The sequence below is a fragment of the Zerene cesonia genome, chromosome 5 (assembly GCF_012273895.1).
Source record: "Zerene cesonia ecotype Mississippi chromosome 5, Zerene_cesonia_1.1, whole genome shotgun sequence".
In the NCBI taxonomy this organism is placed as follows: Eukaryota; Metazoa; Arthropoda; class Insecta; order Lepidoptera; family Pieridae; genus Zerene; species Zerene cesonia.
This window is the reverse complement of record NC_052106.1, coordinates 5,450,865-5,474,482: the sequence shown is the minus strand read 5'-3', so window position 1 is coordinate 5,474,482 and position 23,618 is coordinate 5,450,865. Positions and strand designations below refer to the sequence as shown.

General features: G+C 32.7%; 3 protein-coding genes across 4 annotated transcripts in view; 1 reads left to right on the top strand and 2 right to left on the bottom strand.

Moving 5' to 3' along the window:
• LOC119839902 (polypeptide N-acetylgalactosaminyltransferase 5) overlaps window positions 1–17,639 on the bottom strand; it is a 48,996-nt gene extending 31,357 nt beyond the window's left edge. The window contains exons 1-9 of one of the 2 annotated variants that reach the window (XM_038366335.1): window positions 17,502–17,639; window positions 17,028–17,271; window positions 16,596–16,806; window positions 16,236–16,365; window positions 15,648–15,814; window positions 14,919–15,083; window positions 9,889–10,042; window positions 5,385–5,562; window positions 4,689–4,869 (exon numbers count right to left, since the gene is read on the bottom strand). In XM_038366335.1, the coding sequence (XP_038222263.1) occupies window positions 4,689–4,869; window positions 5,385–5,562; window positions 9,889–10,042; window positions 14,919–15,083; window positions 15,648–15,814; window positions 16,236–16,365; window positions 16,596–16,806; window positions 17,028–17,180 (1,339 nt within the window). In that variant the 5' untranslated portion in view covers window positions 17,181–17,271; window positions 17,502–17,639. Of the gene's footprint in view, window positions 1–200; window positions 382–4,688; window positions 4,870–5,384; window positions 5,563–9,888; window positions 10,043–14,918; window positions 15,084–15,647; window positions 15,815–16,235; window positions 16,366–16,595; window positions 16,807–17,027; window positions 17,272–17,501 lie in introns of both variants that reach the window. The other variant, XM_038366336.1, reaches the window with a different exon arrangement.
• A 1,194-nt stretch (window positions 17,640–18,833) lies between these two features.
• On the top strand, window positions 18,834–20,657 carry LOC119840035 (solute carrier family 41 member 1-like). Its single transcript, XM_038366528.1, has one exon. The coding sequence runs from the start codon at window positions 19,075–19,077 to the stop codon at window positions 20,398–20,400; it is 1,326 nt and encodes a 441-aa protein (XP_038222456.1). The 5' UTR covers window positions 18,834–19,074; the 3' UTR covers window positions 20,401–20,657.
• Window positions 20,658–21,298: 641 nt separating this feature from the next.
• Window positions 21,299–22,585, bottom strand: LOC119840022 (60S ribosomal protein L37a). The gene is made up of 3 exons (XM_038366511.1): window positions 22,445–22,585; window positions 22,150–22,278; window positions 21,299–21,473 (listed from the first exon to the last, which is right to left on the bottom strand). The coding sequence occupies exons 1-3, from the start codon at window positions 22,445–22,447 to the stop codon at window positions 21,333–21,335; spliced, it is 273 nt and encodes a 90-aa protein (XP_038222439.1). The 5' UTR covers window positions 22,448–22,585; the 3' UTR covers window positions 21,299–21,332.
• Between the last annotated feature and the right edge of the window lie 1,033 nt (window positions 22,586–23,618).

Here is a 23,618-nt window from a genome sequence, read left to right as displayed (position 1 = left end):
GATTCGAAATTCAAATGTAATATTTTTTTATAATTAAGTGTAACAGTATTTATGGCCAGACTAAGTATATATTGCCTAGAAAATGTACAAGTGTGCCGATTTCTTTTTATTGTGATACAGGACAGGGGAACCCGTTCCAAGTCGTAAACCCATAACAAAAGAACCCGCGACACGCGCCACCGTAGCAGCATCTATTTAACCTGGGTTAATATTGTAGTAGAAATGTTTCCAGTCGTCAAGCCACACTTCGGCGAGGCGCGCGTTGTTGTGGTTCACAACGCGGCCCGTGCCCCCCGGGAACGAGTAGGGCGTGGTCTTGCGGAACACGTGGCCCACGTGGGAGCACGGCGCGATCTCGAGCGTGCCCCCGCACATCCACACCTATCGGACCCGGGTTGAGTAACGCGGCATACGGAACGAGATGTCTATGGCCGATAGCTCGTTGGTTAGATCGAATAATTAAGTTGCTCGAATAAACACCTAGTCTTTAATGGGAACGCTTTAGTATCGCCACATAATATAGCTTATAATGGCCTTACACAGGTTATGCAAGAGGGCCAGAGTCTCTCAACAACATTGTTTACTGATTAAAGTGAAATAAAGATATCGATCGATGGTGGAATCTTAAACTTTTATTAATTCAAAGAGACTTTACAGAAACACGTCTGATTCTTTAAATTCATTCTTCTCTATCACTGGTTCGAAAAATTTCCCCTAGAGAGAAGTTGTAAGAAACTGCTATTTTTATCCATATAGAACATTAATTGTACATAAAAAATCATTCACCCTACTTTTAGCATTCCCATTGCGAAGGCATATTCCCTTAGATGAGACCCTTTTTAATCATATGGCAATCCGGTCTTGCACTTTTACATCCGATTTTTTTTTTTATTTATATGAATCTACTGTAGTGTAAGCCTTAAATTCTCCTAGTCTTCCTAACGATATATATCACATCTAGGTCAAGTTACTATACACGCGACAGCATAGCCCAGCTATTACTACTTCATTAAAGATTTCAATCTGGTGAAATCAGTGTTATTTATCTTGTTACGGCTTGCAGCATGATTGTGCAGTTTTATTATGACTTCTAAGTATGAACAAACAGAAATCTATACCACTTAATATGGATTTATAAATAACGTTAGATTTGGCAAAACATTATCTTTCACGAAGAACAATTTCTATTTAAGGAAGGTAATATTTCAATAGTCATAAATGTCTCTCTATAAATGTAAGCGAGCTGCTTATCACTGTACAGCACATGAGCTAAGTCATGACATTTGATCTTTGTGATAAGTGAATCATCTCATAGCAATGTAATTTTTTCTTTTTACTCTGTACCTGATAAACTGAATACATACTTAATTTTCAGGTTTATCAAATGTCTCACATTTTACAACTGCACGTTTATTGTACGAAATTATATTTTTATACAATAATTTACTAACAGTTCCTTACAAAAAGTCCATTGATTTATTGCCAGCCCAATTTCAATAATTGTTACAGCCAAAATTGACCTGACCTTTAACATTTTGAGTTTATTTATAAAATCGGCGTCATGAAAAAATCTAAATGCACGCGACAAACAAATGTCGTGTGACGATAAATTCAACAAAAAAATAAACACGCTTTATAATTCCTACTATTCCGATATGACTAGTTCCTATCAATTCAAAATTAATGTGATAATAGATACGAGCACATTATCGACACGTAATTATTTTGTAGTTAGCCTAATTAAATTCTAATGACCATAGAGACTCGTCGACAATACACAATGTGTAATTGCCTTTTAATCAGGTCCGATAAACCGCCAAATGTTTTTGTAGTTCCGATAATGTTAGTGTTAGTTAATTCTCGTTCCGTACACCGCAGTCGGTCTACATGTTATATAAACAATTTTCACGGCTCACATAATGCTACAATACGCATACAATAACAAACAATACGAAACAAATGCATTACGTGGGACTATGAGGTACACGCGAGGTATAGCCTACATAAATCCTTACAATTTGTGCTATTATATAGAATACACACAAAATTATGTGTTTCATTCAAATTACTAAAATTATTGATACTATTTTTAGCAAATTTATAAAAATATTGATAGGGGGTTCGATAAACATCTGTTTTGCAAAACATTACTTCAAAGGTGAGGATTATTTCGAAACTTCATTTTATAATAATAATAGCTGCGCCCCGCGGTTTCACCCGCGTAAATCCGTATCCCGTAGGAATATCGGGATAAAAGTTGCCTATATGTTATTCCAGTTGTCCAGCTGTCTACGTAACAAATTTCATTGCAATCAGTTTAGTAGTTTTTGCGTGAAGGAGAAACAAACACACACAAATCCTGACAAACTTTCGCATTTATAATATCAGTAGGATAGTAGGATTATCGCTATTAGACTCCGAAATTATATTCGTTAAAATAAACACGTCCGTGAAAATTGTTTATCATAAATTCCTTGAAAAATTATTATTTAAAGGAGAATGACATGAATACATAATTATTGTTAAAACATAATGAGCATTGTACGAAATCCATTATTCATTAGCAAACACACGTTACATTATAATAAAATATGTTATTGATATGATCATTTACACGTTTGTTGATTCATATGTAACTCGTTAAAGATAAAAGTCAACGATGAAACATAAGATCTATGAAAGTGCCGGTTAAATAAATGTATATGTATGACGTATATAATATATATGTTGACTTCATTTTTATATACTACGATAATATTTTGTTTGTACCACAGATATATAAATAATCATATCATCATATAATATAACCGTAGTTAGTACAATTATACATACGTATAAAACATTTACATTATATATATAAACTTATTCTATTAAGCCATGATACGGAGAGCATCGCATATTAATAAAAATTCATAAAAGCTATAGGTTAAGGTCATCATTAATTTACGACGAAGGCCAATTTCGAGTCTTGTAATAGAATTTCTAAAATGTTTGCTCAATTGGTAGGTGGTTTTGTAATAAGCGAATTGATAACATGAAAATTATAATATATGCATTGCTTTGTTGCTTTATTTAAACAGTTTCGTCTTATTAGTTCAGTGTCAACACAAATGTAATTACACGAATGGAAAATATTTTTACAATGAAAACATAGTTAGGTAACTAATCATATACGTTATGAACTAATTTGCGAGATTTAAAAGCATCAATGATTCACATTTACATATCAACTTTCTATTTGTATAACTATTTTATAATGTACATCTAATGACTTCATGTAATTATTTCAAATTGCCCAATGCTCTCCGCAAAGAATTGCTGTGGATTTCATAACATTTTCACTATAAATTATATCGGAATCTCATTGCTTCTGCATTAAGAAGAAGCAAATAAAACATAACCCAAATAAGGAACAAAAGGAAAACAGCATACAGTACATATTACAAGAACACTACGGAAATAAAATATCCTAAAAATGTATACGTTAGAACTGAGGAAATGTTTGAACACGGAAATAGTAGAGAGCGAAACGAGCATGCCAAATAACGGACTGCAGACTTCAACGAGAGAGAAATACATGTAATTAAAAAGCGAATATGGAATGCAGTTGCAATGATAATCGAATGTTATTAAAGCTTAATCCGATGTTAATAAAAACGAACACATTTAACGTTACATTGTTAATTATCCCAAGCCACAACAATACTTTAAAATGCCGCTCGACGCTTCGCCAAAGATAATATTACGTTTCATACGCCGCTAATCCTCTATATGAGATAATCAATCACAATTCTCGAGGATAATCGCTTTTAAATATTACTGAAAATATAGAGACCGACGACTCTAATCGCAATTCGGTAATCACCGCAAAGGATAATCTACGCATTACGATAACATTATGATTAATTCACAGATAGGTAATTGAAATAATCTATTTGATTCGAAGCGGACAAATTGAATCAAAGCTATCACTATCGTGACGTTGAAAATAAACAGTACTTATGATAATATTTTTGCTTATTAACTGTGAAGTATTCAAACTACGTACACAGTGGATTGGCATTTTCTTATTCTTTTTCTGAAACTCAGCGAGCGTTTGAATTGCATAAAGTTTAGTCGGAATGTTAAAGCAAATTCCGCCAAGCGTCCAATTGACCTCAGCTCAAAGGATTTAATGCGACGTCGCTTTTGCATTCACAAAACGATTAAAGAACTAATCCAACATTTATTCAACAAAAATGTTTGCAGGTCATTTATGTGCCTATTTTAAAAAAATACTGATATTCCGCTGGCGGCCTCGCCCGCGTAATAAAAGAAAATGTGTACAGTTTTGGCATTTCTACATGGTTAGCGTTCCCATACAATTTCCGGGATAAAACTGTCCTTTCTCGTCTCAAACTATCTCTGTACTAAATTCCATCGAAATCGGTTCAGTGCTTTAAACATATAATGTATATAATGTAATATAATGAATTTAATGATTTTTGCTTTGCTTGATTAATCTCCGCACGAAACACGGTAATACCTTCAACAAATTAAAAATTCTCACAAAATATGATCTCGCGAGCGGAGCCGGGGCGAACAACTACCTATACTATATAACTAGCTATATCTCTATAACTAGCTATATCTCCTAAACACCGGAAAATCATTGGCAAAGCGTCGATCCAACGGCAGTTCAGTCGAACCTGGATTCATGGCGTAATAGAACTCCCCCCACTCGTCCATCCACACCTCGGCGACGCGCGCCGCGTTGTGCAGGACGATGTTCTGCACGCCGCCGGGGAACGAGTACGGCGACTTGTCGCGGAACACGTGGCCGACGTGAGAGCACGGTATTATTTCGAGTCGGCCGCCGCACTGCCATACCTTCGCCCCCATGAATAGCGTCACTTGTGTGCTGGGTACGTATGCGTTGTCCCGTAGGTGTGGGTGGTGTGAAGTGTCACTTGTAAATTGTGTGTACGCTGACACAGAACACTCAATAGCAGGCGATTTTAAGATTCGCCTGAATTCCGAATGGGTTATTGTGTAGGTATTATACACTTGCACTAGTTAAGTGTGCGGGTAGTGTTTAAGACCAAGTTGGGACAAGATGAACTTTACACAAAAGAAGTACTTAGTAACTATCAATTTAGAAATACACATAGAAAATATTAAGAAGAAAAGGCAATAGGTGACTTAGTGTGTCACAATTCAATGAATGTTCAAAGTTCAAACTAACAGGTCTTGCCCTTAGCTCAGTCTTAACCCAATACAGAGTACGACCAAATACATCGCGAGTTAGATTCCTTAATTAAATGTTGTAATAATTAATAAACCATATATATTCAATTATAATTATCAGAACGCATCTGCAAAAGTAATCAAGCCATATACGATACCCTGAAGCTCATCTCAAGGTTCTCCCCGCCCCAGATGTCCATGCCTTCATCGTAGGAGCCGATCTTGTAGAAGTAATCGCGATCTATCGCAAAGAGCCCGCCGGCCATGGTGGGCGTGCGCAACGGCGCGGTTCGGTCGCCCCCCCTTCGCGCCATTTCACGCTCTGGTACGCGGTACCTGGGTTTGAGATCGCAGCTTAATATCATTTTAATATTTACGTACGACAATGAATATATGCTACAGTTTAATTATATCACGTTCCATGCGGCTGAAATTTTATTAACTTTTTCAAAGTACAATCCATTTCAAAACCTGGCGAAAGTAATCAAATTTATCTTAAACGGTAGTAAAATGTTTCACGTCTGTACAAAGCGGTACAGCGTGTCACTATCTTGTTTGTACAAAACAATTTGTCATACTTATCATAACCATAAAAATAAACATATTTGTTCGCTCAAGTCTAACTAATTAACATGCAAAATCTTATGTTACTTATTGAGACACCAGTTTTCTCAAACAACGTTTTTTTATGCTTAAATTACAACGAAAATAAGTATAACAAAATTGGTGTAAATTTCAATAAAACAAATGCTGATAAGACTTAAATACAAAGGTTTTACACAAATATGATTAAAATTTACACAATAATTGATTAAACAAAATCATTATTTTTTTTTCATCTTCGATTTTCTGAGTGCGTGCGATAACAAAATACGATTACACGATATCTAAAGCTGCAATCGAATATTAAAGTAACTATATATATACTCAAGTTTCATAAAAACCTATCTACGAAACATTGTCAAGAACAGAGAACACAGATGTCATCATATCATGACCTAAATGAAAACTATTTGATAAACCCACAGAATCGAACTATGAACAAGTATGATTTTATTCAAACCAGCCCGCAATTTCGGTAATCGAGACATCAAATATGTTTTATCAGCTATCAACAATCTCGACATGTCATAAACATGGATTCTTTTTTATTTTCCGATAAACAAATTGACGAAAATCGCATTAACGCAATGAAGGAATGAGTAATTTACACTTATTAAGTACCTACTTGATTGATTATAAGTCATATCGAATCATAACTACGTACCTATTCATAAAAGGGAAATTCTAAGAAATTTAATTGGATATCAATCAATCGATAAGAGTTAATTATTCTAAAAATATCATTGAAATTGTGCGTACAATGAAATTGAAATAATAACTTGAAAACTTTTCCACATGCCAACAAAGCGATTGATTGTAAATATTTAATCTGCAATGAAATTCACAATAATATTGAATCATAGCGCATAACCTTCAATGGTTCCAATCGCGAATATTGACCTATTGAAAATAAAAATCGAACGTTAGACGGGAATTTCAAAGTACCAAAGATTTTAAAGTACAAATAGTATATAACGGGTCTTTCAACTTTACTAGACTCTTCGGAGTCACGGCCAACATGCACATTGACGTAACACCTCCGCGAACCGGTCCCGAACCATATTTATCATTGATACTAGGTTTTATCGTTTTACTTTCATTAAATTGGTTCGTTGAAGGAAACAAGATCAAACGAGCACTCAAAATTAAAAGTTAAAGACGAATCTAACAAAGCAATTGACCTAGAGCGTTATGATTATTATTATAAGACAGATATGAATGAAATCTCGCGAGATAGTGGGCTCAGAAAATAATATTTATGAACGAGTGAAAAGTGTTAATTAATGTAGATGGACAGACCCATCTACTTGGAAACGATCATTAAACGTGGAGGAATGAAGTTAACATTTTGTAATGAATTTTTAAATACATAGTTTCATTTCTATATTTATATATCAGAGGAAAATCTACTGGCACTCGTCAGGCGGCTAAGTTGTTAGATTTTGGACTTATCTCTGTGCACAGTAAAGCTGTATTTCTAATCCATTATAACGTTTTTTTTGTATAAATAGTATCATTTTCATTAGGATTATGAAACCATGCGTATCATATACATATCATTTTTTTTTAATTCAGATCAAAATACATATTTGCTAACTGTTTTTATTTTAAAAGAGCAGCTACAGACTTTTTTGCCTGCTCTTCTGCATAGAAACTGCTTTTCGAACCGTTGGTAAATGGTAAAACTATGTTCTATATATGACGATTCAAAAGCACTTTTTGAATTAGTCTCCTTGAATAAATAAATGTCTAAATTAGACTAGAAGTATGCATTTAATTTATTGACTTTCAAACTGCGCAACCACCGTTAAATACGGGAAGTGCATACTTAAAAACAGGTTCGATGTGACTTATAAAATAACGATTTAAACTCTTTAATCGCCGCACGGTGTCCCATAAACATAAAAGACGTTTATCAAAGGAACCTGTTCGACCATGAAGCACGTGATTGTAATGCATGACTGATACGTCATAATTACCAATTTTCTATTATTTGATGATAATATGCGTTGGAGCAATTACGACTCACATTTGCTGGTCATTAAGTACTTTTATAGCGTCGTGATATTTTTGCATAGCAATTGAAAAAAAAACCAAGAAACTTCGTCCAATAATTGTAGCAAAGACGTAAGTCTAAGAAAATTAGTAAATTACGAAAATATACATATGTTTTTAATAGGCAGAGAAACAATAATAATCATAACAAATGGTGGAAAAGTACCAAGGTGATTAAAACGAAGAGCTATTACAACCTTGAGTGATAAAGCAACAAGAGGAAAAAATAAGAAGCAAATCTCCTTGAAAATCAACAAAACCTAACCAATCTTAGAGCCATATGAAGACAATGAAATATCTAACACTTTCGATGCTAATTAATAACGTCTAACAATATAAAAAGTGATAAATATCTAACGAATTAACACATTTATCACTGGCTATGTTCATTAAGATTACAGACACAATACCGCGATAGAATTGTATGGGTTTTTTTTTTAATTAGATTATGGAAACCTCAACAATGGTAATTGATTAATTCTGATAGGATTAAGCTATTGAATTTCCACGATTTAACATTATTGGAAATTCCAATTGTCTATTTGAAAGATATAGATAATTTATTAAGAGCTTAATACAAATTCCCACCAGCTTTCAAATATAATAAGAATCATAAAAATCGGTTCACTCAGTATAAAGCCGTGAGGTAACGAAGACAAAAAATACAATCGAACTGATAGCCTCCTTCTTTTTTGAAGTCGGTTGAAAAACACAAGTGTAACGGTAATAAAAATGCAAGAAAAGACCGTTTTTACCTACCCGTTATTTATTCTTGATAAACCACAAGATATTGAATCACGACCATTATCAATTCATATATCATTGGTTCTCCACGCCCTTACATCAGTGACAGGTGAGCTCATGTACACGTCTACCGATTTAATTTTGCACTAAGCGTGAACCGTGATTATAAATTACTTTGTATAAATGCATATCGCTTCACCCGAAACGCGTCAAGGGTGTCATTAAATCAAGCAGCGGTACTTGAACAAATAATTGGACTATGTTCACTTTAAAAAACGCGAACAATGGGAGACGCGGGTTACGCAAGCAAAACAATCATGAGTTACGATCGCTTCAACCTTGCTGCTTGCTGCCTGGCCATAGATGCTGCATGTAACATTCTATAGGATTTATTATTTCCGATTTACCAACTATTTTCTTACTTAAACAATATAAAAATGATTATAAAATCTTTCATATTGCTTTTTTATCATTGTACTGGTGTCGTAAAATTTTTCAATATAATGATTGTACTAAGTTATTCGATTGTAAATTGTTTGTTATGTATATTTAAGGACCTAACCCCTTATACTATAGTCCCTTGCGGTACACACGATCGAGTCGAATAGTTTAATCAGTGTTGATTTTTATAATTTGCCACAGTGCACTGCAATGCGAGTAGAGAAATTATATTGACCTTCTGATATGTGATGCAGATTAAATAAACAGGCTTATCACACGGTACATTATACGCTCAAGTCGTGCATTTAATTTGTACGTGAAAATATACGATACTGTTTGTTTTATTTCATTTTTTATATAAATAACGCTAATATTACTTATTTTAATAGGTAATAAATGTTAAAACTATTAAACATTTATGACCACTTAAATGTGCTTCTACAAGAAGTTTAATGTAATAAATAAATATTTGAGATTGTTTGAGAATTAATACCAAAAAAAATAAATTTCCAGTTCTGTATATAAATATTTCCATATATTTCTGCTTTATTTATTTCAATTTAATCATTATAAGTTAATGAACCCATAAACATAATAATCGGATAGTCCCAAAGTACGAAGAAAACTTCTTAAATATAAGTATCCTTCGGAAAATTCACACACACACACACACAAATACACACACTAATAAAAATATACGAAAAAAAAAGATGAAATCAAATACTTATACACGAAACGTCCGAGCGCCCTCTCAAACGTAACCCTTAATTAAAAACATCGGGCGCTCCAATGAGCGAGCGATGTCAATTGCCCACTCACCATCTGAAGTTGAGTTTCCAATTGAAGCCGCCCCAAGTCATGTCGGATGCCTGTATGTATTCAAACGTTGTATCCGAGATAACGTCTATGATCGGACACACCACTGTCGATCTGTCTTCCACTATTCTGGCCAGTAGCGGCTCTAGCCAACCCTCTGTTGACAAATATAACTCATTTATTTAATACTCTTTTTTTATTATGTCATAGCGGGCAACTGAGCTGGTGGGTCGCCTGTCGTGGCTCTGCGAATGCGCTGACCGCTTTTTTGGGGTAAGGGAAAAGGAAAAGGTTAACGACTGGAAAGAAGGAATGGACTGGGAAAGCGAGGAAAAGGAAACGGGCCTCCGGCTCCCCAACTCACCGGACGAAACACAGTGGCATGCCACTATTTCACGCCGGTTTTCTGTGGGGATGTGGTACTTCCCGTTGCGAGCTGGCCCAATTCGTGCCGAAGTGTGCTCGACTCCCTCAATAACGTGCTCGACTCCCACAATAATTAAATAGTACAACCTTTATTTGCTTGGAATCACACTAATATTATAAATGTGAAAGTTTGTTTGGAAGTTTGTCCTTCAATCACGCTGAAACTACTGAACGGATTTTGATGAAATTTGGTATGCAGACAGGGTATGAGCTGACATGGGTGATAGGATACTTTCTATCCCGTTTCCCCTTTGTATAAAACAGGAATCTTGATATCCGGGCGTCTAGCATGTTATAAAAATTAGTAGTTTCGTCGCCCTAAAATCCTACATATTGAAGGATAAAACATATAAGAGGTATATTATATTAACATTTACCTCATAACATCTAATAAAACAAATAAAACAAAAGAGAACTAGAATAAAGAAATATGATTGTAATAAAACTCAAACAAATTATAATATCTACACGATGATTCATTTTTGTTAGCATACCTACTTATACTAGCCTGTAAGTTTGTATGTAAACGACTCATTTAGACTCAATTCAATTCAAACTTTGTACACTTGTCAAGTATCGATGACAATTCAATAAATTCATGAGTTTATCTTATTATACTGATAAGGATCTCCAGACTTTAAAAAATTCCATAATTCCATATATAAAATGTATAACAACAAGTGAGATAATTTAGTTAACATCATTAAGGCATGTTTTTCACTTATTTTTAACTACGTTTCGTATCATGTTTAATCAATTCTAATAACTCAAAAACAAATGAAAAGTAATTCCTAATGAAGTGAATCAACGTCTCTTATCATGTCATTACAAAAATTCAGCTACACCAAAAATTTATGATAAAAGCAGAGCTATTTATTAGTTTTAACATAAATCGTAACACTGATGATTGTGTACCGTAATGTATTTCAACATAGTACATATATTCTATAAATTATTTCAACGTTTTCAAACAAAATATTTCCATATATACCTAGTTGACACTTGCAATGAAACCACTACGTATGTAAGAACACTCAAATTTACGATAAAACAAATAATCCGCGGCATCAGATAAATAAATAACATATTAGAAGTCTAAAACTTATGTACTATAATCCAACATCGCGCCAAATGTCATACAGATCAGTTGTTTGTGCAAAAATCAGTAACATATCTCCATAAACTCCGAACTATTACATATATTTGACGTTATCGAAGCCTCGCACCTACACCGATATTAATAATAAGTGTAGTAGGACAAGATAAAATGCAACATAACGCTCTAGGCTAGATAAAGGACAGTGTGGAGTTGTTTGGTGTCCTTATCGTAACTATATTTATGACTTTATATGAATCTAGTTATAAGTTTAATTAGTTACGAACTATGAAACACTATCGCAATCCCTACTCGTAGTAATAAAACGAAATATGAACAACACGAAGAAATAACACATACGCACACGAGCGAAGCCTGAGCGAAGAGCTAGTTTATCCTATAAGTTAAATAAACTTTTTATTATATAGGTTAGACACGTTTAAAAAAACTAATTAGTAGAAGAGAATGAAACGTTGCCAGTATTTTCAGTCGTAACGTGTCGAAACCAAACGAGACACACTAAAATAAAAAAGATACAAATAATTTTACATATGATTTTACCTTATTATTTTTAAACGTAAAATCAAAGTAGAGCACAATCCTTATCGTACAAAAGATCGACATAATTGTGTTTTAATCGTACTTGGCCGTATCTTAATATCAAAAACATCGCCAAACATTTGTATACACGATCCATTAAACGATAAAAATATTAAATCAATAACAGTGTCACCGTCGAAGCAAGTATTTTTAATACATAAACGTAATCGATTGTATTATAAATTATTGAAATGATTCTACAGTAAAAAACAATAATAAAATGAAACGGTACGGAACGGAATAAGAGGATATCGCACTATGAGTAACACAATCATTAAATTAGATATAAGAGCGTCTAATAGTTTGATTTACATTTTATTTCAACGTCCGCCAGTAAAAATCCGACAGCAATTATCATTAACGAAGCAATTAATCTTTAATACTTTCATCGTAATACGGTGTTGTGATATATTTGTAAGCGGTGTTATTTCGCAAAAAAATATGATCGATTTTAAGTAATAATAGAGTTAATTATTTTGCCAATCCCGTAATAATAAATGTATATTATTTAATACTAGCTTATAGCCCCAACTTCGCGTGGGTCGATGCGACATAACAAGAATAAAAACATGTACATAGGCTATAATATGTCATTCTGTATATGTCTTTTCTACTCTCTACGTTTATCCGGTGAAATGTATTTTAAATCTAATCAGTTATTCATGAAATTAGCGCGCTAAGCCAAACGTAATCTTCAGCTTTATAATATTAGTAAACATGGATATTAGACAATCTACTGATAATATTAATACAAACTACGAAGATGAGAACAAAATGTGTTATCATTTGGCTCGATTATCTGAACGAAAAGATGCATACAGTACAGCGCACAAGGCGATCTCATTTATGTGTCAAAAGCACATTGCTTTCTCTCAGCACTCGCTTCTTGCTAATTACGCTAATGGACACCCGATAAACTTGCGCCGAGGCCCGAGACGGCTCTTTTCTAGGTGACAATATTCGAAATACAATAATTTTACCGTTCATTTTTATAAATTCGTCGAATGCACGAGTTATATTGTAACAATTGATTGAATTAAATCGTGCATCCGTTTTACGTTTGAAACTATTTACTTCCGTTTAGGAAATTTCTGTGAAAATATTATTTTCGACACTAAGTATTTGTAACAACATTGTACATTTGTAGACATAGCTGTATATTCACAAAAGCCACCTTAATATGTTATTGTAAGCAGTTCAGTTATTATACCTAATTTCTGAAGATGTTTAAACTCTAATGAAAATAGGAAATACGTCGCAATACCATATACGTATACTCGGCGTCAATACGAAAATTTTAAATAGGGAAATAATAAGCTACGGCCTGTGACGATACAAATAACTGTTTGTAAACATAAGTAAATAAATTAATAATTACTAAGCCCACATTCACTGGCTCATAGTCTTACAAATGTCTTCGTGTATGTCCGTGAATAAATATTCATATTGATAATTCTTAAAATATTCATAGGATATAGTCATTATTACTCAGAAATAATGTAAGTGGTGAAATTTCCTCCGCTATATAATCATATCCTAATACTACTATTATAAATGCGAAATTTGTAAGGATGTGTGTGTGTGTTTGTTGCTCTTTCAGGCAAAAACTACTGAACCGATTGCAATGAAATTTGGTACGTAGACAACCGCACAACCGGAATAACATATAGGCAACTTTTTATCCCGTTATTCCTACGGGATACGGACTTACGCGGGTGAAACCGCGGGGCGCAGCTGGTTATAATATAAAACCGCTCGTCCCGAAAACATATATTTATCTCATCCTTAAATTAGTATAGAGTATGGATTATTACAGAATTAAATATTTTGCTAACGTCTAACAAGCCCATTTCTAAAACTTACGTAACTAAAGGCATTTTCCTACAATTAAATCTCCAACGCTGTTAATATGGCCTTACAACGAGACAAGATAGCATTGTGATTTGCATTGAATTCTCGATGCGTATACATTATGTATTATGTATGAACAATCGAATGCGTAAAAAAGTGTTATTGAATAATTAGTGCGTCGTCAGATCATCCACATCTAACAGGGGAATGAACAGAAGAATACAACGCTTTAAACTAAAAATAACAAAAGTAAAAATCAAGTCTTGTATTTGTTTCGAAATTTATTTCTAATATAATTTACTTTATTAGGAACGACGGTTAAGAACGATTTCATTATTGGATTTATAGTGCTCTCCCTATTGATTTTATATGAATATTTATTATATTTTGAGATAGACAACACAACTTGCTTAAACTGAGTGATACGAGGGAAATTTTTTACGGATATTCAAAAATAATGTAAATACCCAATAAAAACGATATTAATATAATAAATAAACTATAGTGAAAGTTAAAATGTTTCTTACGCATTCATTCTCTGTCTTGAATCATGAATGACATTTGGCACACATACAGCATTCATTTTTTAAGAGTTTAATCATTATAAAATATGATTCACATACAAAAACGTGACTCAAATATATACCTGATGCACATTATATTCCGGTATAGAAATTTATTTTTACGCCTACACGTCGATACGTTTACCTATATCATTTTATACGAGAATAATCAAGTCTATGAATGACATTTCTCATAAAACCGGCATTCTAATGAATAATAAGTATAGTTTAAAAAAACCAGCTATAAAGATAGAATATAATAAACTCATGAAATTATTGTAAGAACTATCACTTGCTCTTGATAAGTGTACAAAGTTTGAAGTACCTAAATGTGCCGGTTTAAATTGTGGGTCAAAATCGAGTCTAAATGAGTTAGTTTTATACAAGCATACAAACATCTAGGTGAAGCTTATAAAAGTACGTAAAAAAGGACAGACCTCCTTTGAGGATTAAAATCATCGAATCGACACAACAAAAGACAAAAAAAATCAACTCACCAGTACATTCACAATGCGCGTCAAGGAAGGTGATAACGTCGCCCTTAACGTGTTTCGCGCCAAGCAACCGAGCCCTGATGAGTCCCGAACGATTTTCAGTACGGAACAACCTCGTTGGTACGGGCAGTGTCTTTATGTAGTCCTCTAGCTTCTTACCTAAATGTTCTAGGGATCGAAACGCCATGTAAATAAACAAAATTTATATGTATGTAAGGATAGTGCTAATAGTTTTATCATAGGTTATATTGAATAAAAAAAAAATGAAAATATTTTTGAACAATTTTTTTTTATTATTATTTACAAAACATGCACTTGAGCATATAAGTAATTGATGTTTTATGAATTAAAAAATTTATGAAATACAATTTTATTATTAGTAAACATTTCTTTTTAATTTTATCATGCATTATTCATATTAGTGTAACACAATAGTATCACGTAAGAAATATTCGTAGAAGTTTATGAGTTTACTTTTATCCAGTGAACTGACTTAAAAAAAATTACTAATTGAAAAATGTTTGAGTTTGAGTTCATCCACTCGCAAACAGTGTGAAAGAGATATACCTAAATTGCCAACATAAAGAAAGTAATGTAGAATTTAATTATTAATTCAAAAAATCTAAAAAAAAACTTAAAAAACCATCACTGTAAACTTTCATCAATCAAAAAAAACAACACCTATTCATTTAAATGTACCAACATATAAGCTTCATACAATTTTCATCTTACCTTTTTCACTAGCATCATCAACTAATATAATCTCCTTGAGTAGAGGACGAGGTGATCTATTTATTGTACTCCATACAGTTCTAATCAGAGTTGACCACGCTTCATTGTGAAACACTATCACCACACTTGTGGTTGGCAGCAATTCTGGGTATGGCTTATCTTTGCATCTATGTAAAAATAATATCTAGATAATACTGATAAGATTCAAAAATGAAAACTTTTGCTATGGTTTAAATTTATTTCAAAATCCAGGTATCATAAAATTGCTTAAAATACAATAGGTCTAATTTTTTTTTTTTGTTTGATTTTCGTATTTTTTTATTTACACAGGTGCCTGTGTTTTGTTTTTCATGAGTTATCATCAAAAAAACTAGCTTGTACCATTTTTAATTGTTAATTATATGTTATCCATCAAAATTGACTGCATTTTTAGTGTTAAAACATTAAGACTTATAAAAAATTACATACAATCACATCAAAATAGAAAAATAATTAAAACTTATCAATTTACCAAATAAAATTAGAGATATATAAAATTTATTTCCTAATTACAAAAATAGAATATAAGATAATAATAAAGTTACTCACTTTTCAAATCTCACATCAGTCAATGATCTATTTAATGAGATCATGTCACTTGCCATTAAATTAAATTGATTCTCCTGAAATTTGTCCAACATCACCTTCTCTTGCTCAATTGGAATGTTTACAGCCTTGCCTGCAGCAAAAGATTTGTCATTTCAAATTATCTATTCAATATACTTAATTAGCTAGAACAATTAAACCCATATGAATAAATAAAAGTTTAAATAAGAACTAATGTGTAAAGTAAATAATTGAATGTAAACAAGAAAAAAAGAGATGAGTCACTTCAATTTTTAAATCTATAAGAATTAAAAACAATCAAATGATCAGATCAAACTTTCAAATACAAATGGTGTACCTTACCCATTTCACCAGGAGAATCTCCTTGGGCTTTAATAGGTGAAACACGCTTCCATCTCTTCAGTCTAGATCTTGGATATGGAGGCAGGTTCAGACCATCCTCACCAACATCTGACTCCACCTCATTCTCTTCAATATTTGTGTCATCATCAGCTATATCCCTTTGCAAGCCAGCTGCTATTGCAGCTTTTTTACCCTTCAGTTCTACCATATCCTGAGAGACATTTGTGATATACATAATCATTTCTATTATGAATTAAGCTAGATGGCATATAAGCACAAGGATGTATTATTTGGTGGATTCAATAATTTTCAATAAAAGCACCCTGAATAAAAGGAAAAGTGTAGGGCCCTAATCAATGATTTACAATTTGTAAAAGCAAAGCACGTTTTATCTCATTATTATTTTTATAAATATACTTATTTGATACTTACACTAATGCCATATTCGTTTGTTGTTTTCTTATTGCATCCATCGCCGAAACAGTCGGAATATAAAGTGAGAATAGCTACATCCACCAACAACCACACCAGGGATGTAAGAAGGATTATGCGACATGTGTGTATCCTTATTTTACTTCTAAACATTTTAAAAAAATAATTTAGCTTTAGGAAAGTTTATTTTATTGCCACATGTCAACTTCAACACGCGATTGTCATTCGTAAGGATACCGTTCACCTGTAACAATGGCAATTAGAACTATAATTGGATATGTACTTAAAACTGCATTTACTCCATCTCTCCTTATTTATAAATTTAACTTTAAGACCAGCGATCTATACCATATACTATTCGATGATAAATAATAAGTAGGTTTCCGGATCTAAATTTTTAACTAAGTAACTATATTATTAACGAAATATTTTATGTTCTTTATATGTTTTTTAGGATTCAACGTATACACTTACAAATTTATTTTTAACGATGGTGTAATTTATACACGCAATGTAAAATTTAATTTAAAAATATAACTAAATCACAGAAAGGGGCTAGCGGCCTCCTAACGCCACTTGTATACGCAACACATAACTGCTAAACGTCAAACTTTCTAGTTTGTCTTGTTTCCGAGATCAAAACTTCAAGAGCGCCGTGTCCTTGTGTTCGGATACGCGTTGAACACTTGAACAATGTTGGATACAAACTGTATTTTAATCCTCACCAGCGACCAATCCATGTACATTTTCACTGTTTATTATAAACCAATCAATCAATTATGTTGTCATAAATTTTATGAATGCTTGATCTTTTTAAGATTTTTTTTAAGTATGGCCAGTGAAAGTGTCTTATTGATTTGCTGCTTTTTTGACATATATGGCAATAATTTACTAACATCAATGACAGCTGTTCATGAATTAGGGGGTGTCCCTTAGTCATATAACCGAAGGAGCAGAAGAAATTCGATTACTCAGGCGGGATCATAGGTTGCTGAGAGATCAGGCGCGCGTTGCCTCAGTACGATGATTGACGGGGATTCACATGACACATCCTACCTCGGGATCAATTTCTTTCTATTCTCTAAGATTCTCATGTACAAGCATGGAAGCAAGTAAATGCCATAAAATTAAAAATTATTGACGAAACCCTTATAGAATAACTTTTTCGTCTGTTCGTCTGTCTTTCAATATCTTTGCGAATGCGTGGAGAAAACGTGAGAAAATACGTGGAGTTATGAACTCTTATGGTGGCCTATAAACGGCCTACAAGTAACCTTACGTTAGCTCTGCAAATGTTAATGGGCGATAATAACGCTTACCATCAGAGAAACCATCAGCTCCTTTGCTGACTATGATATTAACTTATTCACTATGTCTACTGTCCCTTAGAGCTGTGAAAAATTTAAACTTCTCAGCAAGCGCAATTAAAAAATATAGCAATGTCAAAATTTTAGCACTGGTAAAGGAAAAATTGTGAATAACATAATTTTTTAGCTAACTGCAGGTTTATATAGAATCCCCAGTACATACGCATATATAAAATTTCGCGTTGAAATTGGGATGTCATATTTTAAATTTGCCGCTCTTTTTTAAAGTCTGCTTTTATTGCCCGACTAGATGAGATGCAGTTTTTTCTTCGGTATAAGATTTGTGAGAAGCTTGAAATATATCGAATGCGTTTCGAATGTACGCCTAGCAATAAACTCTAATCATTGTGTTTTTTGATATTTTTTTTATTATTCTTAAATGAAAAAACGTAATGATACTTTATCTGTAACACGTGATTTGTGCTGTCAAAATGTCAATACATCTATCACCTGTTTGTGTCAATGTCACTGTTTTTACTGTTTTATTTTTTTATTTTATTTATAGATTAGTAATGTAATTACTTTTGTAAATAGTTATAGTCATCAGTACTGAGGTAACTAGAATAACTCGTTGTGTTAACGATACTATAACAATGTTAAACCTTCTCAAATTACTAATTACTTATTAATGTCTACGTGGACCATTAATTAAAAATAAATAATCGACTTACCAATTAGCAATGAATAGAACTAAAAGCAATAATTCAAAAAATATGAAGAATTCTGAGTGCAACGACGACAGTGATATGACTGCTAACGTGTACAAACTTATAACCAACGAGGATAAACCGCCAGATATTAAATATGATAAAGAAAACTCTTGGATTGCAGCAGTGCAAATGTTTATATCGTTTTTACTTGCTGGATTTGGTATGGTGGCAGCTAGCCTCCTCCTGGATTTAGTACAACATTGGGACGTTTTTCAAAAAATATCTGGAGTGTATATTCTTGTGCCAGCACTTTTAGGACTAAAAGGAAATTTGGAAATGACTCTAGCTTCGCGCATGTCGACACATGCTAACATGGGATGCTTAGAGGCAAGTCTAAAACAATTAATTATAGGCAACCTGTGCCTTATACAGTGTCAAGCTGTTTTAGTGGGATTTTTAGCTGCTATGGCTGCAGTTGCTATGGGATGGATACCTCAAGGTGTATTTGATATTCATCAAGCTATGCTACTATGTGCCTCTAGTGTCCTAACAGCATCTGTTGCAAGTTTTGTGCTTGGATTGATTATGATAGGAGTAATTGTTGTATCAAAGAAAATGAATATCAATCCAGATAATGTGGCTACACCAATAGCAGCTAGTTTGGGTGATTTAACTACCTTGGCACTGTTATCTTGGATATCTTCAATGCTATATAGATCTCTTGGCACAAGTTTAATTTTACCATCTATTATTATCATTATCGGTGCGATTTTAGTTCCTGTGTGTGGGTATGTTGCTTCAACAAATAGTTTTACAACCCAAGCATTAGATGAGGGTTGGGTGCCTGTTGTATCTGGCATGGTTATAAGCAGCACTGGTGGTTTGATTTTGGGTTACACTGTATCTAGTTATGAAGGTGTTGCAGTATTTCAATTAGTTATCAATGGAATAGGTGGTAATATGGCAGCGGTGCATGCTTCAAGACTATCCACTTTATTACACACAGGGCAAAAAGAAAAATCTGTGATAAGTAGCACCACAAAATTACTTATGTTGATGGTTATACCGGGACAATTGATATTTGTTTATACAATAGGTTACTTAAAAGCAGGACATACATCTGTTACACCTATATTTATGTTGATTTACATGTGTGCTGCACTTTTACAAGTGTTTCTCTTATTAGTAATAAGTCATTATTTAGTTGTGTGGATGTGGAAATTAGGTTTAGATCCAGATAATTCTGCAATACCCTACCTAACTGCACTAGGAGATTTACTTGGAACAGCATTGCTGGGTATTGCATTCCACATATTGTTTGCCATAGGAGATAGAGATGCAGATTTGGGGGACTGATCTTGTTGTACTTATTTATAACTCAAATTATATAAAAGTAAGTTTGTATTTATTTTATATTTCAAAGTATTTTTGTACAGATCTTGATGTATAAGTTCTTAATTTTAGGTACTTATTATTTTTATTTTAATATAATTATTCTGTCACACAGCATAATAATGTATTACTTACTGTACTGTAGAGACATTGGTGCTAAAGATATATTTTATCATATCATATTTTTTCTGAAAATATAATCTTTAATTTTTGACAAAAAAATACAAATGTTGTTTTATTTGCTACATATACTTAATATTGCTTTGAGCAAATAATTTAATATTTATTATTATTTGCCCACCTACTTATTTGCCTCCATAAATTATTGTATAAAGGCAGTATTTATACTTATTTCAATTTAGTGAAAGAATTTCTCTATTTTTAAAATCATCAAATATCAATTATTTTATACATTCAGATATTAAATTTTAGGATGGTTTTTATGATTTAATCTATGAATGGGTTTACTAATTTCTAGACAAGTATGCTTACATAACATATTCATGAATATTTTTATTTCTTTAATGATATTAATTTAAATACATATATAACTTCATAGACAAAGTGAAAAGCATATTATCTGAAGAATATACTATTGCAATATTGCAAATTGCAATTAAACACTTATAACAGAATCTAGATTTAAATTTGTATAAAAATGTCACTAAGCAACTGTAATTTAGTACTGTTTTATATTGTCTATAATAAATTTCATAGAGAAAAGTGACTAAACATTATCAAACATTCAAAAACAAATAACTAATGGAATATTGGAATACAGACGATAATAATATTGGTTTATCTTCTATTAATTTTACTTATTTCTTTGACTTCAATTAGGACACTAATAAAACAAGTAAAATTTTGTGAATTACTTTATTGCCTTAATCTAGTGTTTACTTGACTTCACGTAACCTCCTGACAGCAGAGCGGCAGGATGACGCAGCAGTCGTTGAGAACACCCAGGCACCACCGGCCACTGTCCTCTTACAGCGCTTGCATGACCAAATACCAACGCAGCTGCGTTTCATGGCATCCTGAAATTGATATTGATTACACATAATTATTATGCTTGTTTTATTTATTTCTTCAAAATACTTTAGTGTATGAACTTAAACAATAATTATTTGTATTAAAAAAATAAAGCACCTCCAAAATTTAAGAACTACAAAGTTTAAATAGGAACACATGGCAGGCAACATATAACAAAAAAAAAAGGATTTAAAAAAAATTGTTTCACACACTAAAAAGTTATAGTGTAACAAATAAAAAATACCAGTAATTGATAACCTCATCCTGTTTTGAAGTTAGTTGAAAACAACAAGAAACATTATTACAAAAAACATTCTACAAGAGGCCAACTTTTTAAACAACAATCTCTACCAGGCAACCTGGTAGAGATTACTGTTTTGTTTACTGCGTGAACCAATATTTTTAGATTCTTTTGCCTATGCCTTCCATTGGCAGATTAGTTAAAGTGTACAGATTTGAAAAGTTATAGAATTACATATGAATACGCTTATGTACATGTTCAAAGTAAATAAGAAGTCATGTTTCTTATTTACATTTGTATTTTCGAAGGACAAAAATCATTCATCTATTCGAAGATAGGAAATAATTAAAAACAATCTTACACAAAACATGAACGAATATGGAATTGCTCCTACTGACCAGCCTAGGCGATAACATTAACATAACCAAAAAATATCCTACCTTTCCACAGAATGAGCAAGTATATTTGGCGTGTTGGGTTACTTCCATCTTTTTAACCATTTTACGTAGGGAGGCACCATAACGCGTACCATATTTGCCTGTGATTCCAACCTTTTTCGTACGTTTTGCCTGTAAATATCAACACAATTTAGGTTGTAACTTTGTAAAGGTAAATCTAAAATCACCCATAAATATCACATTCACACATAAGTATTCCATTTTAACACTCGTTATAGCTGTTTATATTTGTTTTACTACAAAGGATTACGGAAATATTCTAAAATTACTTTCTCACCATTTTGAATAACCCTGCCTAACAAAATAGTTGACAGAAAAGAGAACCAAAAGTGACAGTGACAACACATACAACTACAAGTTTATTTTTTTTTTCTTTCTTCATGGTAAGTAGCTATGTCTATCTGATAGAGCTTTCATCCTTAGATTAATCTAACACTGAAAGAAAATTGGACCAGACATCCTGATTATAAGCGCGTTGAAAGAAAATAACCCTTCAGTTTTTTTTTTATTCACTAGGTTTTCTCACAACATAAATTTATGACTGGTATCATTTAATATTACAAATATGGACGGAAGGTTGGCGAACGATCGATCTTGCTATCCACCCGTATTGTACCCGTATTATTATGTTTCTATCCTATAGCGTTGCTACATATAAAATACGGAAGCGTAATGTATGAATGTAATAATATTATGATAACTGTTATAATTATCGGTATACTTGTGTAAATAAAAATATGCGCAAAATTAATTTTATACACCTATAAGATTCTCAGAAAAAAATTGATATAAAAACCACGAATAAAAAACAATTCTGTGACAAAAACGATCGAACAAACAGTAAAAATTCTGGGGTTTGCATTTTACATAGACGATCATTTACATTTTACATCGACAACGCGGGCGGCAGAAAGTTGATAAAAAAAGTTTGAATGAAATCGGTTCGCGGGAAGTGGGAGAAAAACGGATGTGAGTTACATACATACATACAAATATACAAGTGAAGCTAATAAAAGCGTGTTAAAAAGCGAGAACGAGAGTTTTCAATTCATACATTTAATGTAAATATGAGAAAGTAAATCTGTCCATCTCTTCTCGCCTAAACCACAGAACTGATTTGGATGACATTTGATACAGATGTAGTTTGTGACCCGAGAAAGGACCTAACATTATACGTTTTATGACACACATACACACACCGTACAAACCCACCCGGGTTGATAGTTTATGTGTGGTAAATGTCATTGTCTTTTATTGATTGTTTTTTTCGGATTAAGCTTTTTTTTTATTATAAGATGTGTCTGAAAATCAACGCCATCTGATACTTTCACGTTCTGGGCAGCAAGTAGCTGAGATGCAACATTTTGCTTCTCTATGAGACATATTGTATCTTATACTAAATAGTTGAAGCAAGCAAGAAAGCTGTGTATAAATTTTAGTGTCATATGAGA